We start from the raw sequence: 12,838 nt of genomic DNA on the forward strand, positions 1-12,838 counted from the left end.
TGTTTTCATAATTTCAGGTAAATCACTTTACATCGAGAGGATTTACCAATCACTGAAGGAAGCAACTGAGAAACGCGCAAGTAGGAAATGCATTCGCCTGATTGAACCCAGTGTCGATGAGCATGCCATCCTTCAGTCTCTTTTGGAAAGCGCCCGAGAGAACAAACTTACCGTGTTTCATTTTGACATCACTTCGTCGGTAATTGTTACAATTTGCGTTACATTTGACGTCCGCTGGTGCTTTTGTGTCAATCTGTATTTCTGCTGTTTTAAAAGGTGAGGAAAGGTATCCACGAGTTTCTCTTCAAGTTGTTGATTCTACGTTACCTAATGGACTCGGAGGGAAACACCTGGAAGTGCAGTAATAAGGATCTTTATGTCATTGAGTTTTTAGAAGAAACCGTCAAGCCAGGCAAAAATGCTTCAGCTCAGGTAGGAGTTTTGATAAACGGTCATTTCACCAGAGCGCTTTGCTTACCTCGGGCTTTTCTTTGGTCTCCTTAGACTGCTACCGCTATCAGCTCATTCGCAGACGTGTTCCCCAAAATTATTTGCCGGCCACCGAAAGATGTCTTGGAGCTCGCAGTGAAGAAGGAAGAACATTTCAATGACAACCCACTGATGGATGTCAAAGTGTTCAAGAGTTCAGCCTTCCAGCGACCATACCAGTATCTCCGAAGATTTCGTAATAACATTAGCCTTGATGGGTTCAATTACAAGAGCAACAACTCTGATGGTTCGGAGGTGGAATGTCTTCAGCTGCTTCTCATATACTGTGGCATTCCTGATCCTTCCTGGGCGGAACTTAGAAACTTTACTTGGTTTCTCAATCTGCAGCTGCAAGACTGTGAGAAATCTGTGTTCTGTGATGCCGTTTTGACAGGAGACATTCTCAATGGGTTTAAAACCTTTGTGGTGGGTTTTATGATTGTCATGGCAAGAGACTTTGCCACACCATCACTGAGTATCTCTGACCAGAGCCCTGGGAAATCACAAATGGACTTAAATAACGCGGAGGAGGACTTGGCTCCGTTTTTGATTCGAAAAAGATGGGAAAAGGAACCACACCCGTACATTTTCTTTAATGAGGACCACTCATCTATGACCTTCATCGGATTCTATCTTCGACCCAATTCACAGAATGCATATGATGCAATTGATCCAAGTTCCGGTACGGTTATCAAAACAAACGTGATGTCAAAGGAATTGTTTCAAGAACTGCACAATCAGGGTGTTCCTTTTAACATCAACTTTGATGGCCTACGCAGAAGTGAAAAAATACAGCGACTATGCAATGTTCTTGGAATCAAGGAGCCTTTTGACCCGGATCCAACATATGAGCTGACAACGGACAACATCCTGAAGATGCTGGCAATTCACATGCGTTTCAGGTGTGGCATACCTGTCATCATCATGGGAGAGACCGGATGCGGGAAGACAAGACTCATCAAATATCTTTGCGAGTTGCGCAGGAACCGCGTCGCCGCTGAAAATATGAAACTGGTCAAAGTGCATGGCGGGACATCATCACAGATGATTTACGCCAAAGTGAGAGAAAGCGAAGCTATGGCTTCCTCCAACAAACAAAAACATGGATTCGACTCTGTTCTCTTCTTAGACGAGGCCAACACCACAGAGGCTATAAGCAGTATCAAGGAGGTACTCTGTGACAAGACAGTCAAGGGGGTGGCTTTGGTTCCCAACAGTGGATTGCAGATCATCGCCGCGTGCAACCCTTACCGAAAGCACACCGATAAGATGATCAAGAGGCTGGAATCTGCAGGTCTTGGGTACAGAGTCCGGGCTGAGGAAACGGATGAAAAACTAGGCTCAATTCCTCTCCGCCAGCTAGTCTATAGAGTTCAAGCATTGCCACCAAGCATGATCCCGTTGGTGTGGGACTTTGGCCAGTTAAACGATCAGACGGAGGAAAAATACATTGAGCAAATTGTGACGAGAGTTGTGCAAAGTCGAGAGATTCCGCAGAAGTACTTCAAATGGATTACACTGTCTCTCTCCTCCTCACAAAAGTACATGCGTGGAAGGAGTGATGAATGTAGCTTTGTTAGCCTGAGAGATGTCGAACGTTGCATGCAGGTTTTTGTTTGGCTCCATGACCACCACAGAGATTTCTTTGTAGAGCTCAGAGAATTTCACCGGAGTCAAAACAAGAAAAAACAACGGGGTCCAAACGAGCCAGAGGAACGAGATCCAGTATTGTGGTCTCTAATTATAGCCTTAGGTGTGTGCTACCACGCTTGCCTTGAACAAAAGAAAGAGTACAGAAACTGTCTCAGCAAAAGTCTGCCGTCATTTTACACTCCGGCAAAAATAATGGAGGAAATCACACTGATGCAGGACTTACTCTTGAGTGGCGTGCCAATGGTTGAAACGATTGCAAGAAATGCCGCGCTCAAAGAAAATGTTTTTATGATGGTTTTCTGCATTGAGCTCAGAATTCCGCTTTTCTTAGTGGGGAAACCTGGAACCTCAAAATCTCTGTCCAAGACACTGGTGGCAGATGCAATGCAGGGCCAAGCTGCACACTCTGAGCTCTACAAAATGTTCAAGCAGATTCATTTGGTGTCCTTCCAGTGCAGCCCACACTCCACATCAGAAGGGATCATCAATATTTTCAAACAATGTGGACGCTATCAGGAAGGAAAGAATCTGGAGGAGTACATTTCAGTCGTTGTCCTTGATGAGATTGGGCTGGCTGAAGACTCTCCACAAATGCCACTTAAAACCCTTCACCCATTGTTGGAAGAAGGTTGCATTGACGATGAGCCGCTGGCACACAAAAAGGTGGGCTTCATCGGCATTTCCAACTGGGCTTTAGACCCCGCAAAGATGAACCGAGGCATTTCTGTCTCTCGGGGTGATCCTGATAAGAAAGAACTGATTGAGAGCGCGGAAGGCATATGCTCATCTGACGTGATGGTCTTGGAGAAAGTCAGGGAATTGTTCACCTATTTTGCACGAGCCTACATAAATATTGTCTGCAAGGAAGGCAAAGGATTTTTTGGCCTGCGTGACTATTACAGCTTGATTAAGATGGTTTATGCAATGGCCAAAATTTCCCGAAAAGAGCCCACCATGAAGGAGATCACAAAGGCCATTTTGAGGAACTTCAGCGGCAAAAATGATGTGGATGCCATGGCCGTCTTTAATGAAAATTTTTGCCTTGCATCCGACCCGGAGAACATCAGCGCCATTGAGTTTGTGAGAGAAAACATTCAGTCGGCTGGACAAGAGGAAGAATGCCGCTACTTGCTGATCCTAAGCCGAAATTATGCAGCCCTCCAGATCTTGCAGCAAACCTTTTTTTCAGAGATTGGTCAGCCCGAAATCATTTTTGGATCCAGCTTTCCTAAAGACCAGGAGTACACTCAAATCTGCCGCAACATCAACAGAGTCAAGATCTGCATGGAGACCGGTAAAACTGTTGTGCTTCTGAACTTGCAGAACCTTTATGAAAGTCTCTACGATGCCCTCAATCAATATTATGTCTACTTGGGAGGGCAGAAGTATGTGGACCTTGGCCTTGGAACCCACCGTGTCAAGTGTAGGGTGCACAACAACTTCCGGCTTATTGTCATTGAAGAAAGAGAGGTGGTCTACAAACAGTTCCCAGTACCTCTCATCAACAGGCTGGAGAAACATTATCTGGACATCTACACCGTCCTGACAGCAGCCCAGAAGAGGATGGTCGAGAAATTAGATGAATGGGTCAGACGCTTTGTTTCAGTCAGCAATCGCATTGACTTGAATCAGACGTACAAGTACCATCCATCAGACGTCTTCATTGGCTACCATTCAGACGCTTGCGCTTCTGTGATCCATCAAGTGATCGAAAAGACAAAGGATGATATGGAAATCGGCGATGCTGAGCAGAGACTTCTCCAAGAGGGTAAATTTGTACTGCTCAGGTGTACCACCCCGGATTCAGTGATGCGGTTGGAACAGACCGATCTTCCCAATGGAGAAAGTGAAGAACTTGCCAATGTCTACTTTGAACATCAAAACAACAACTGCCTGGTTGAGTTCATCGTTGCTCATACAAGACAGGAAGTCCATCGCGTTGCCTCCTTCACAGAGGTAATGTTCACGTACCAGCGCCTGAGAGTTCACTCTCTCAACCCTGAAAGCTTTTTTTTTAATAACTGATTTGCTTTCCAAACTACAGGTCACAACGTTCTCCAGACTTCTCACTGCACCCGACTTAAAACCATTGGAGGATATGTTGCAAAGTGTCACGCTTCTCTCACTCCAGCAGTTTGACGCGGAACACCTCTTCTTGAAGGAAATCAGGTTTGTGGATAAAATGGCTTACATACTATTATCGACACACCTCATCCGTGTTGAATGCGCCAAATAAGCAAAGAATTCATAAAATGCTGTGTTAAAATCCAAGTAAAAATATAAATTAAGATATTTAAAAAATATTAACTTCAATTAACATTATTGTTATATATTATTAAATAAATCAATCAAATTATTAGATTATATAAATGAGATTATTATTAATTAAATGTATATACTACATTGCAAAATAAGCAAAGAATTCATATGTTGAAGTCCAAGTAAAAAGATAAATTAAGATATTTAAAAAATATTAACTTCAATTCACATTGTTATATATTATTATATAAATAAATCAGATTACTAGATTATATAAATGAGATTATTATTAATTAAATGTATAGACTACATTTGACTTTTGTTAAGTCTGAAGCAAGTAAACAACTCCTACAAGGATGTGGTTGCAAGCTTTGGAACTGACCATTTTCTTCGACTTGTATTGTTGAGATGATGAAGGCAGTCCAATGTTGTTCTCGTAGAAATTTCATCACCGCTGACAAACAAAACTTATACGAAGGACCCGGTGACAAGGTCCTCATCGTGCAGAGTGAATTCAAGGAGGCCACTCATAGTCTCCATCTAATTGCATCTGCAAAGTAAGCAGCTATCATTTTGGGCCATTTCCATGTACTTGTGCTACAGTACTGAACTTTTGCTGCCTAATTGTCAGGTATTCCGCTGTAAATGAAATCACCAAGATCACTCAAGATGGCTTGGACTCCAGGGTTTTCGTCTACTTTATCACCAGGCTTCCAAGGGTTCAAGGAGGGACTTGCTATGTTGGATTTCATGGCGGTATGGTCGCTAATTAGCATTTTGTCGTAAATATTGAAAGAGTCATTTCAAGACATGTGAATCTTGACAGACCCCTGGACGTCGGTGCATCTAGATGACCTCAGAAAGCCAAAGGACATATTCACAGCCATTAGAAAACTGCAAAACACAACAATTTGTCAGCTGTTTGAAACAAACATGAACCAACCTCAAGGTGGGAGAGATTTATTTTTCATTTGATTGATTTAAAACATTTGGTGGTGCTAAACGAAGTCTTTTAACAGCTCTGGAGGCGGGTGAGGCGGGTGAGGCGGGAGAGGTTGGTGATGCGAATGAGGAGGAAGCAGACACAATGGATGTGGAGCATGTAAGACAAACCTCTCATTTATGTGTTTTGTTTTTATCATTTGCTTCAGTGTTGAACAAGGGCCACAATCTGCTATTTTCAAGTTTTATTTTTAAATGCCAACCTCAGGGTGCTTTAGAAATGTAACGATTGATTATTATTTAGTTCATTTAGCTTTTGATCGCAAAATAAATGATTTCTGGGTGCTTAACATAGGGTTGCTGGAAACCACACCCCTCATCATTATTTTGACCACATTGTAACTCAATATAAATGCCGAAGAATCCATTCATTCATTCAACCCAAATTTGAGCCGGATAAAATGGGCTCAATTAATGCAACCGCTTTTGTTGACTACACAATGTTGTTATTGTGCAGAACAAAGATGACACTGCCCTGGACACCACAGCATTGGTGCGGAGCTGTGTGCAGAGTGCAGTCGGCATGCTCAGGGATCAGCAAGGCCGGGGCTGGCGCAGCACTCAAAGACTTGAGACTCTTCTGATTCTTCTCAGTGACACTGACCAAGTAAAAGGTAGTGTCCGCTTAGTACATTTTTGCTCGTGTCCCTGGTTAACATTGGTGCCGTTTATTTGGCAGGTGACTTCCTGCAAATTCTGAAGAACCGTCTTTACTTATTGCTAGCAAGTGAGAGCAACTTTTCATCCGGCTCAAGCAATTGGGTCAATCTGGTGGCTTCTAATATTGACGCTTTACAGGAAGGAGGTACATTTTGGTGAGTGGCATCCTCGCACAATACAACATTTGTCTTTAGAAGTTTTAACTTTATTATTATTATTATTATTATTACAGCCACTCTTTATGGAAACGCATTCAGGCCGTGGTGACCCCTGCCTTGGCTCAACTGGTTTCAGTCATTGACGCTGACCAAAACCTGGACATCTTACTGGAAGACCAAAGTCCCTCTGTGAAGAGGTTGTGGTTACACATCTTTGCAGATGACAAGTTGCTGGAAATTCCACAGCCATCTCTTGAGTAGGTGGACATCATAGCCTTCAAAATCAACCCAACAAATACATCCCTAGCAACATTGAGTGATTTCATTTGTGCCAGTTGTCGGAATACACAAATGAGTTATATAGACTATAGATTATCGGCATAGACAAGATTATCGTCCGAACACGTTAAATAAACTTTATTTATGAATTTTTCGTTAATTAATGATGACTTCACTTTTATATTTGGTACTGGTTAGAAAATCACAAATATTGGTGTGGCAGTTTTACATTTTGAGCATGAGAGCAATTTTGGAACTTTAAAATCTACTTTCTTTATCGTGCATTTTCGCCCTCAAACAGTTCAGAGACAAAAACAATTCCTGTACGAAGCTGCATCGCTCAAGGCAGGGACTTTACCTTCAACATGCCTTTCTGTGGGAGGATCAAGCACTACTTAGAGGAACTCTGGGTTCATGCGCGTCAAAATGAAGGTATTGATCCATTGCAGAGAGATTGCACTTGTTGATCTTTAGACTTTGGTTCACCCTGAATTTCTCTTGCTAGGTCATACTCAAAGATTCATTGATTTCTTTGCCAAAACATCATTGGGACAATACATAGCAAAAGACACCCCAGAGATGCAGTATGAGTTCTTTGATCGTTACCTGTGTGGTTTTCTCTTCTTGACTATTAATGTCAACCGTCAAGTGGATTTGAAGGTTGGAGTATTTGCAACATTGGTGACATCAATTAGTACATGTGTACATAACCATGCATTCATCCATGCTCTTTGCACGCTTTAGCTGTTGCATGCAGCTTTGAACAGCTGTGTCAATGAACTACGCCAGCAATTTAATGACAACGATGCAGTTCCGGCGCTTCCGTGGGTCCATGCTGCCTATCACCAGTCCAAGAACCGACTCCAGAACCTATTCAGAATGGTCTGCCTTGAACCGCAGGTGACTGACAACCTCTTAACAACTCCTGAATTCACGGATGGAGTTGAGCTGGTGAGTTTTGAATTGTTGTGTTAAGTGTGTATAGTTCAATTCAAGTTGCAAAAATTGGTGTGCAATAGATGTTGCATTCTGTTTTTTTTTTTTTTTTTTACTTTCCCCTAATCACATTATCTAGAACCGTGATTCCCAAACTTTTTAGAGTCCATTTTTGAAATCTGACAAAATATCTCACGGCACACCGCCAAACAAAAATTTCATAAATTGTGTCATGTATTCAAGGTGCTTGATGTGTATGCGGCTCTTGTTTGCCTGGAATACCTGGAACCTGGACCCCTGGAGACAAATGCCCAAAGGCAAGCCTGGGTTAGACGAGTAAACAAACTCAAGGTCCCGATTGAGCTGGTCTGCTCGGAGGAGAGTGTAAGACACTACCGAGACAGGAGCAAGACGATTGCCAGCCAAGTTCGGTAAGTCGAAATGAAATGAAAGAAGCTTTTAAACATAATGAATTATTTACTTCTACTTCTCAGCGCTCGCTGGAATCGGATATTTTCACTGTCCTTATTCGCGGAGCGCTTTGAGACGCAACAGAACGAGGTAACACCTTTCGTGATGAAACACATGAGACGACTCAACCAGGTTGGTGAGAGTTGTGCGCCAATTTAACGGATAAAGTCAGGCACCATGAAAAAGAATGAACTTTTCTTTCTCAGGCTCTCGAAAACAATTCTGACCTTAAAAGTCAGCAGCCGTTCGAGGCAATGATTCGCCTGCTGAAAACCTACAAAGACGAAGCTGTCCAACAAATCTTCAGGTAGCATTGACTGCTCATCATCAGTGTCTCGTATTGTCTTCTTGTCTATGAGTCTGTTTTTATTTGCTCTGTCCAGGTTCAGTTCGGTCCCTTGGTGCTCGCTGTGTCAAGGAGACCCACATGATCCCGTCTGTTTGCCCTGCGAGCACATCTTCTGTGTCTCATGTATCAAAAAGTGTCTGGTCCCCTGTCAGATGCATGTCTGTCCTCACTGTAAGCAGGCACTTCCTGATGACTTCACCCCTGTTCCCTCTGAAGACTTACGGTTGGTGATAGTAGAACTTGGATTCATTTCCAAATCCCCATGAAGTGAACCTGTTTGCAGCAATTATTTTCTAACATATGTATTTTTCCCTACTTTCATGCTCTTGTACCTTCTGTGCAGGGTTCGAGTTGAACAACACGCTTTGTTCAGGAATCAGTGCAATGCTTTCTTCATCGACTTAGTGTCGAGCGTGTGCTTCAAGGACAACTCTCCACCATGCCCAGCTGTCATTCACCACTTGCTGTCTTTTCTTTTGGTGGAAGCCAGTGCTGCTCCTATTCTCACCGGTACCTACTTTCTTATTCTGTACTCATTCATGTTTGGAGTTTCCAGACATTTTGTTCAATTTTGCTAGTCCATCTTTAACATTCATTAGTGGCCCGGGCACCCATCAATCATTATCAATGCGTCATTTGTTTTTTTTCAAGCAGAACATAACCGTCTCAATCATTTACGATGTCTCTTTTTGACGAGCATTTTAACGCTGCATTGTTCTTATCTTCTCAGAAAATTGGCAAACAACAACCAAGGTGCTCTCTCCGTTTGGTGACTCTGCGGATAAAAACCCAGTGTTTCGATCAAGTCTGCTTAAACTTCTGCTGAAGTACAGGTGGGACATGCCAACGTTTTTTATACATTGTAATTTATTTTTCGTACGTCATGGACATGGTAGTATAACAATGACTTAAGCTGGTAGCTTGTTTGGTAACTACATGGTATGTACCTGCGAGCTTGTCTTTTCTTGCTCACCATCTGTCCGTCTGTCTGTCCACGGCTAAGTGGTTACCACACACATAAAGATTAGTGATCATAAATGTCGACGAAGTTTACAATTATCGGCCCTGACTTGGCAGTTTCTCATAGCATGAGGTAATCTTTTGGAAACATCAGCAAATCTGACCAGCGCTAACTTTTTTTTCCCCACGTCTTGCAAATTTGTCAATGTTATTGCAATGTGTTTACCCTGCTTAACCAGGCCATGAATTTTACTCCCTCACAGTTTTGAGGACGTGAAAGATTACCTGCAGCTACACCTACTGGCAGTCGAGCAGTGCCACATACTAGAGAAAAAAGAGAAAACCAAACTGTACTGTATCTACCTGGATTGCCTGCAGGTATACATATTTATTTGTTCCAATTTTAGTTTGGAAAAATAAAACATTTAGAATCACTCATTCCAACAAATAAACCTGATGTTTTTCTGGAAATATAAGTAATTTTTTCCCCCCAATTTATCATTTACTTTGTCCTGATGTTTTTATTATTGTTTGCAATGCCTCAAGTTTTGGATGTAGGAAAGAGTGCAAGATCTCATTTCACTCCACAATAGCTAATTTCTTATCGATTTTGTTCTCTCATGGAGGATGCCATGTTTGAGACTTTCCAGTTCAGGTCGGACACGGACAAGCAGGCGTGCATGTGTCGCGAAACTCCCTTTCTGAGATGGGTCCCGCAGCAGCTTGGCCCATTGACGGAGGAGACGCTGGTCACAGTGGAGTATCTGCAGCTGGTGGCGAGAGTGCGCATTGACCTGGATTTAGCTGCGACTATCATTGCTACCGGTGAGTGATGCGATATATGATGACCGACTGCTGCTGTGTTGTGATTGAACAATGCTCACCCGTCACGACAGACATGCCGGACGGAGGAGAGCCGAGTCAAAGCGACCCCTTCCTGGAGAGTGTGGTGAACTTGTGTAGTCGCGGTGGCAACAATTGGTATCGTGTCTACTTGGTTCGTAAAATAACCAGCCAATGCGGAGTGGAGTTTGCCCAAGAGCTCCTAAAAACGAATGGCAAGCACTGGCTATTTCCTGAAGAAGTTCAACAAAAGGTACGGTTGTCCGAGATGATAATTTTTTTTTACTTTATAAAATCAGTGGTGGGAAAAGTTTGACCCGGGGGCCCACATACGGCCCACTTTCTTCTTACGACCTGTACATTTTTAGATCAAGAGTCCTGTGATTTTCCCCTAAAATGGAGTCATTTATTGGTTTCATATATTTCATTTGAATCACACTTAGGATGGACAAGCCATCCTAGTTGACCATTATCTTGTGTACGGGGAGCCCTACAAGAAAATCAGAGATGCATTCTCAGATGCAATCGTAGCCAGCCAGTTGGACTGCCTCGATAAGATTTGCCAGGTAGGTAATAATGTTTTTTGTTTGTTTGATGTATTCACTGGAATTGTACTCGTTTGATTTGGCTTTTAACTTTTAGGAGTGCACAACTTCACCACAGAGGGCAACGGTTTACCTGCTCTTGGCTCTGCACACAGAAGTGACCAACTCCTTTAGAAACGACAATGTATGTCTGCATCAAGATACGGAGGTACTGTAGATTCCTAAATAAGGAGCAAAGCAAGCGTTGGCGAGGTCAAGCGTGACTTTTTGTGTCTTTCTTTGTTCACCACTTCCAGCTTTTCTGTGCCCTGATGAATTTCATTGACACTTCCAAAGTGCTTGCTAGCCCAAAGGTCAAGGCCTTTGCTCGTGCTCTGGTAACCAACCATCCTGGGCCTTTGGAGGTCACGTCTGGAACATCTGGGGACTATTGTGCATCCTTGGCATTGGCTGTTCACCTGGCTGCTGTTTTGCTTTGCACAAACCAAAAGATCGTAGCACCTCTGCAACAGCTAGCAATTGAACCAAACACCATGCAGGTACTGTAGAACCTTTTAGAGCAGGATTTTTGTGTCCAAAAAATTGTGCAAACATAATTACAAACAGATGTCGAAACTGATTTGTTAACTGGAGAGGCTTTTAAAAAGTTTAAGCTAACAAGTCGGCACAGGTCTCTTTTTTGTTTGAGAATACAATTATTTTTGAGAAAGGCGCATATCCAGATGATTTTTTTTTGTGAAGACAAAATGTAAGCTGTTTATTTTTTACTAGCAATGGTTTAAGATGGGTTTGACGGGATATTAAAAGTTATTTGAGATAGTAGAGTTCATCGTTTCGTCTGTCCACAATAGGCCACCTTCTTGCCTACCATGCCGCAGGACAAGTTAGCAGAGGCTCAACGAGCTCTGGGGAATTCAGAACCACTCAGGTGGTACAGTAAGTTTACTTTTTTTTTTTTTATCTCATTCGTCTATTAGTCTCATTTAAAATAATTCATGTGATAACATATCAATTCTGAATTATTTTCTTATCATAGCGTGTCCAAATGGTCACCCCTGCACGGTTGGAGAGGTTTGTTGTTTTTATTCTCTTCCAAAGAGAATCTCTTTCTGCATCTCTATTTGTTTTCATATTCCATTGTGTTTTTTTTTTTTTTACCTTCTTCTCACCAGTGTGGCTTACCTACGGAGAAACAGACTTGCCCTGACTGTCAAGCCCCCATTGGTGGGGTACATCACATAGCCGTGAAGGATTTTAGGCAACTCGAGAGCAGGTGAGTGGCCGACATATATACGTAGTAATTCACTCTTATGAATTCAAATGTATAATCTCAAAAATCCTGGAGGGTGTAGTAGCAGAGGCATGACCTCCAAAGGTTATGTACAGCACCTTTAGCATCATTGCGCGTGTTTTGTTTTCAGGAGTGACCGCACTCAGACGGGCCACATACTTGGCGACCCTGGTCGAAGGGACAATGCAGACATGATGGACACCAAGCACCTTTCCCCTGTTCCCTTCACAGTCATTCGCATGCTTACCCATTTAGCCATGCTGGTCGGCACCTTCGACCACTCACAGGTGTCACCAATAACTTTTTTGGAGCATGCCTGGTGAAGATGGAATTCATACTGATGTCTGTGTTTTGACAGACTATTGCTTCCATCATCAACCCTCCAGTCACTGAGCCGTGTTCATTTCTACTGGCTCACCTGAAGAAAGACAAGGAGCATCTTGGTAGAAGTCTGGGAAAAGGGACAGATGACACAATCGGCGCTGCTCACCTGCTCATCAGTGGCCTCCTGGAACCTCAGCAGAGCTGTAAAACAAAACCTAAAACTAACCTTTCCTGAATACTTTATATTCTCAGTTGTTCCATTTACTGTATATATAACACACACATTCTTTAACCTTTATTTATTTAGTTACTTATTTGAATTTGGACAATACATATTAATCAATATGTCAGCAAAAGCATCAATGTAAATATGCCCAAGTTAGCACAGTAGCTCATTTTCATCCGTTGTTAGGGCTTTACTGCGGTTCCTCACTTATGATAGGCTTTTCTAAAAGGTCTGAAACGATACATTTCAATCAAGCATTATGGAATAAAGGGTGTTGGGATTTTGGAGTTTCTACTAAATTCCATTATTTAAGTTTACTCGTGAAAACTTTATCTATCAGCAAAATGGTCCAAGGGGACGTGGTAATATTTTTGCATGATTTTTAAAAAATTT

The 12,838-nt window shown here is 42.4% G+C and overlaps 1 protein-coding gene across 7 annotated transcripts in view; it reads left to right on the top strand.

The window, feature by feature from the left end:
* Positions 1-12,838, top strand: part of LOC133169904 (E3 ubiquitin-protein ligase rnf213-alpha-like) — a 33,799-nt gene that overhangs the window by 16,952 nt on the left and 4,009 nt on the right. For 6 of the 7 annotated variants that reach the window (XR_009718478.1, XM_061302421.1, XM_061302424.1 and 3 more), the window contains 31 exons: positions 18-199; positions 277-432; positions 505-4,098; positions 4,187-4,311; positions 4,842-4,958; positions 5,033-5,157; positions 5,228-5,350; positions 5,421-5,503; positions 5,861-6,017; positions 6,083-6,218; positions 6,296-6,478; positions 6,802-6,932; positions 7,006-7,160; positions 7,245-7,451; positions 7,680-7,867; positions 7,931-8,039; positions 8,114-8,214; positions 8,291-8,479; positions 8,600-8,766; positions 8,987-9,089; positions 9,480-9,594; positions 9,843-10,041; positions 10,113-10,312; positions 10,503-10,625; positions 10,702-10,812; positions 10,901-11,143; positions 11,456-11,540; positions 11,641-11,675; positions 11,777-11,877; positions 12,026-12,182; positions 12,254-12,422. Coding sequence is in view for 6 of the 7 variants with exons in the window: in XM_061302421.1 (XP_061158405.1) it covers positions 18-199; positions 277-432; positions 505-4,098; positions 4,187-4,311; positions 4,842-4,958; positions 5,033-5,157; positions 5,228-5,350; positions 5,421-5,503; positions 5,861-6,017; positions 6,083-6,218; positions 6,296-6,478; positions 6,802-6,932; positions 7,006-7,160; positions 7,245-7,451; positions 7,680-7,867; positions 7,931-8,039; positions 8,114-8,214; positions 8,291-8,479; positions 8,600-8,766; positions 8,987-9,089; positions 9,480-9,594; positions 9,843-10,041; positions 10,113-10,312; positions 10,503-10,625; positions 10,702-10,812; positions 10,901-11,143; positions 11,456-11,540; positions 11,641-11,675; positions 11,777-11,877; positions 12,026-12,182; positions 12,254-12,422 (7,869 nt within the window). In the remaining variant the exon portion in view is untranslated. The remainder of the gene's footprint in view (positions 1-17; positions 200-276; positions 433-504; positions 4,099-4,186; positions 4,312-4,841; positions 4,959-5,032; positions 5,158-5,227; positions 5,351-5,420; positions 5,504-5,860; positions 6,018-6,082; positions 6,219-6,295; positions 6,479-6,801; positions 6,933-7,005; positions 7,161-7,244; positions 7,452-7,679; positions 7,868-7,930; positions 8,040-8,113; positions 8,215-8,290; positions 8,480-8,599; positions 8,767-8,986; positions 9,090-9,479; positions 9,595-9,842; positions 10,042-10,112; positions 10,313-10,502; positions 10,626-10,701; positions 10,813-10,900; positions 11,144-11,455; positions 11,541-11,640; positions 11,676-11,776; positions 11,878-12,025; positions 12,183-12,253; positions 12,423-12,838) is intronic. The other variant, XM_061302423.1, reaches the window with a different exon arrangement.

This window comes from Syngnathus typhle, linkage group LG17, assembly GCF_033458585.1.
Source record: "Syngnathus typhle isolate RoL2023-S1 ecotype Sweden linkage group LG17, RoL_Styp_1.0, whole genome shotgun sequence".
NCBI lineage: Eukaryota > Metazoa > Chordata > Actinopteri > Syngnathiformes > Syngnathidae > Syngnathus > Syngnathus typhle.